This window comes from Sycon ciliatum, chromosome 4 (assembly GCF_964019385.1).
Source record: "Sycon ciliatum chromosome 4, ocSycCili1.1, whole genome shotgun sequence".
NCBI classification, from domain to species: domain Eukaryota; kingdom Metazoa; phylum Porifera; class Calcarea; order Leucosolenida; family Sycettidae; genus Sycon; species Sycon ciliatum.
The window spans coordinates 22,569,106-22,573,723 of record NC_088646.1 but is presented as its reverse complement, the minus strand read 5'-3'; the positions used below and the strand labels follow the sequence as shown (position 1 = coordinate 22,573,723).

Below are 4,618 nucleotides of genomic sequence, written 5' to 3'. Positions count from 1 at the left end.
AAATACATTTTACTACTCCCTGGTGTAGACCGACTGTGTAGACCATGTACTGAGTAGGTCTACTACTCTTTCACGAACCAGCAGATAAAATTGATTGTGGTGAGAAAAGGACGCAAAGATTTCATGTAGCCTTGTAGGTTCGTTCGTTGTGTAACATCCACTCATAGCTTTCCGTGGCAGTGTACGCAGGAAGGCGTTGACGTTGACCGCCCTCATTCTCTGATGATTTTCAAAGGGATCCGATGGTCTGCGTTCGACTTGCGAGCTATCAACGTATTACCTTGACGGCGATTGGACGATACATGACATTGTATTGATTACGCTGAAGACGATACCATCATATCATCTGCTGCAGCCATGATGGCGATGCAGCTGCTCCCATTCGTGGTTTGCAGTATGTGGCTCACTCAAAATATTATTGTTGCCACCGCTGTCGCTGTTGATGATGTGCAACCTTGCTCGGAATTATGGACTAGAAATTCACAAATCATGCCAGGGTCTGCAAGAAACCGCCTGCGAACGATACATTCCACAGAGAATAGCGGGGCAAATTTAGAAGCGCTGGTTCTTCGCCGGACTCAGTACCAATGCAATTGTAGCCGTTTCAATGAGTCAATGAATCTTGGACAAGGTGCCGATGGGAACGATCTCTGTCGACCTGTGAACGTCAGTTCCAGTAGGCCTGAAGTTCTTGTGTGGTACGTGCCCGGGGATGGTGATACGTGGCAGCACTACGACTGGACCAAGGTAACAACTGTGGCTGTACTGGATGACATACACAATCGTGTGTCGCAGGACCTAGTGTGCTTTGCACACGCACACAGTGTGCGAGTTGTCTACGTTATACAGTATGGCTGCTGGGAGGCTGACTGTCCGTGGCTGCAGAACAGCACGGCGAGACAGTCGCTTGTCGCCGCCCTCGTTGCCAAAGTCGAGGCGGAGAAACTTGACGGCGTCAACGTGGACATCGAGGGACTCAATGCGTACCAGAGCCAGTTCACGGAGCTCATTCATTTGCTGGCGGCAGGAATCCGTGGTGTGTGTCCTGTGTGTCAACTCTCATTGGATATGCCCTATATCCCTATGCCCGTCTACAGCTTTACCGGCTATAACTGGTCTGCATTGGCTGAGGCAGCGGACTTCCTCATCACCATGAACTATGATATGAACGACTATGGCAAGAGTGGCTTTGCGGATGCCAACAGTCCGCTGTGGGCCACCAAACAAGCCATGAATTGCATTCTCCAGCCAACGTTCGACCAGCACGTGCCGGCAAACAAAATCGTCATGGGCTTCCCGTGGTATGCGTACTACTTCCGCTGCGACAACTCCACGCCGGCCGGCATGGCGGAAGCAGTCAAGAACCCGTGCTACAGCAGTAAGCCGTTCTCCGAATCTGCGTCACAGCATTCGCTGGCTGATGCGATACTGAACAGATTACCTCATAGCTCCACTGGCCGCTTGTGGGATAGCAACTCCGAGTGTCCTTACTTTGACTTCATGGATGGCACGGCGAGACACCGTGTGTGGTACGATGACAAGCAGTCGATATCTGTGAAGTGCGAGTATGCAGGGTCATTATCCGTGAGGGGGGTAGCCTTTTGGACGGCGAATGTTGACTACGGTGTACCAATGCCATTGTCGCACGAACAGCTGGAGGCAACTATGTGGAATTCGATTTCCTGGCCAAGGTGAATGGCATTTCTGGAAGATCAAGACAGTCAAGGACCAATGTTCACAGGTTTACTTCTGTGTCTTGAGCAGTGTTTGCATGTACATTGTATACTGCTGTGTCTTGATCAGTATTCGCAGATGTACCGCTGTGTGTTTAGATCTGATCATGTTTGATTTTCCCTCGATACTTCAAGTAGCAACTTGACGACTGCTGGATTGAGATATTGGACAGTAGCCGGTGGAAACACACTGCCGTCAGGAAATCAATTTGGGCTGTCGTAATGATTGCGAACCGAAATATTTATCTTCTTGAATTTGTCTGCTGCCCTCAATAGGTTTTGGGTGTACTTCCACTACTTGCTGATTGTATCAAGGCTGCGGGGTTTGGACACCCATACTCCCATAGATTCAAACTTTCTCTCATGAAGGCAATGGGATACTGGGCAAATTTCCGTGTTAAAGATTTCTCCTCAAGCTCAGATGTCTCCATGAACACCGCGGCCTCACCACTTGTTGAACATTAGAGAGGTTAAGATGCACGATATTTTGAAGTGACGCGAAAGTTCAGCTCGCGCTATTTGGCCGCGTGTTGGAAAACAACGTGAGTGACCTGCAGCTCATGTCGAAATTTGGAATTTTTAGCCATACACCTGCTGACAATTTGAGGAAGGCTTTTAAACTTAGTCAGGATAGTAAGCAGCAGCTTTCGGCCCGTTCAGTTCTAGCCATTCAATATTCTTGCGGCCTTGACTGATGAGATCCGTATGATTAAAACAGATGTATGGAGGAATTTCTGCTAGTAACGTTATCTATTGATATTGATATTATATTTTCAAGGATTCTCCAGAGGCAAATGGATGCCTATCAAAGGGAATCTCCTGGGGAAAGGAAGTGAAGGTGGCTGTTATGAGAGAGGGAAGAAGGGACATGACGAGGTGAAAAAATATAAATAATACAAACAGGAACAGCAGAAGCTACATTGTACTTGCAAAAATTCGGTATACCTAATTACCTATGTCCTTGCACAGAATACTTGTGATGCAGATAGTGTCTACGCACAGCAACAGTAAATCGGCTAGCGGATGTCAGACAGCGGATTTCTTCTGGCAGCTTATTCCAGGCTACACCGAGACAAAATAGAGGGGATAGAGTGAAGTATGTACCAGACTTAGGGAGAATCATAGAAGATGGATGGCGACCACTACGGGATCCGGAAAAAGAGAAATGTTGCAACAATGATGGGTATCGGGAAAAAGAGCACCATCATGACAAAGTCAACAAAAAAAACAATAATACTAATACACTCCCTCTAGGCCTCGACCAAATATGCTAAAAAAAGAGCATATTATGCTCGTCGCATATCAGGGAAAACGTCCATAATATGCCAAAGGCTTAGCAAGATATGCAAAAAGATATGCCAAAATATGCCAAAATATGCTCGACATAAGCAGAAAGTGTAGATCATTTCAGTAAAATTACAACATTGGAATATTCATTGGCTTCACGGCTATCATGCTTATGGTGCAAATCAAAACACATGCGGAATAGTATGGCTGGGGTGTGTCCCCAGCAACCATAGCGATAGTGTTCATCCATGGGGAAATGTAGCAAACGCCTCAACAATTCCAAATTCATCCATAAAAGGCATTTCTGAACGCATTTGTCCATAATATGAATGTTTTGTCCTCATTTTCTTCAGAATATTTGAATTATATGCTGGCTTCATTCCAATATTCCCTTTGTCGCTCAATATGCCATATGACCTGTCTCACAAAATATGCGGAAATATGCGTAAGCATATTTGGTCGAGGCCTAACTCCCTCCCTCCCTCCCTTCTGGTGGCATGTCTAACATTGGGTGTGGCCCGAGCGTAGGCTAGGCTAACGCCGATGCCAACGCGAGAGGGCTGATGATGATGATGATGAATATTTCTACACTCGGATGGTGAGCCAAGGAAATTTTTTAATTTTTTTTAAGGAAACAAGGAAAACGGTGGGGCACAAGTTATGCGTTAGATTCCACCAACTGAACTATAATATATTTTTGAACAGTCAGACGTGCACAAGGTAGCACCGGACTGTCTGACTGTTCAAAATATGGTTTAGTTGGTGGAATCTAACGCATACCCGGTACCCTGTGCCCCGCCGTTTTCCTTGTTTCCTGTTTTAAAATACGGTATTCAATGTGCATATTAAAAAGGCTCAAAGGAGGTTTTTTAGAGTTTGTGGCAACTCCGAGTTTCTTGCTCAATACGAAAGGCTCAGAGTTGGGACACACAAAAACCTCCTCTATGCCTTTTGTGTGCAATAGTGCTCCACCTTTTGGTGTTGAGCTCTCTCTTCACCCGAAAGGGAACCTCTTCACATGTATACAATGTACATGTACATGTATACAATGTAAGTACGAGAAGATCTACATGCACAGTCATGTACATGCGTACGTGCATAAGTCAAAGAGTCTTCTCTGTTCTGTTTGTCCGCATATTTTTATATAATAAAAATATTATTTTTATTTTCTCTTATTATCAGTGGGACCATTGTCATTACTTGACATTAGGTTTAGGCCTGTTTTGGAACTCCACTCTTAAATAGAGCCAAACACAACACAACAAACACAAAGAAGACCTTTTCGCCTTTCCTCCTGCAATGGAAGGTTCTGCTGATATTTTGAGAATGTGGCCCTACCCAAAGACGTACATTTACATGTACATGTGCATGTATGTTGACATCCCCTTCTTCCAGGCTATGTATTGCACGAATCCTTGTCCAGTCAAGCTTACTTCTCATCTACATCATACATGTACATGTGTACATTGTACATCATCTACAGCCTTTTTGGTGCGAGTTATACCCCAAGGCTTGCACTGGTACTGGAGCTACACTGTACATTGTACATTGTAGGTTAAACCACCGTTCTATGGGGAAAGTGGTTACCGATGTCCAGG

At 45.3% G+C, this 4,618-nt stretch overlaps 1 protein-coding gene across 1 annotated transcript; it reads left to right on the top strand.

The window, feature by feature from the left end:
* Positions 1-615: 615 nt before the first annotated feature.
* On the top strand, positions 616-1,695 carry LOC135813468 (di-N-acetylchitobiase-like). Its single transcript, XM_065326561.1, has one exon. The coding sequence runs from the start codon at positions 616-618 to the stop codon at positions 1,693-1,695; it is 1,080 nt and encodes a 359-aa protein (XP_065182633.1).
* Positions 1,696-4,618: the final 2,923 nt, after the last annotated feature.

Excerpts from the sequence above, each read along its gene's own strand:
- LOC135813468 (XM_065326561.1), top strand. The coding sequence starts at position 616 with ATGAATCTTGGACAAGGTGCCGATGGGAACGATCTCTGTCGACCTGTG.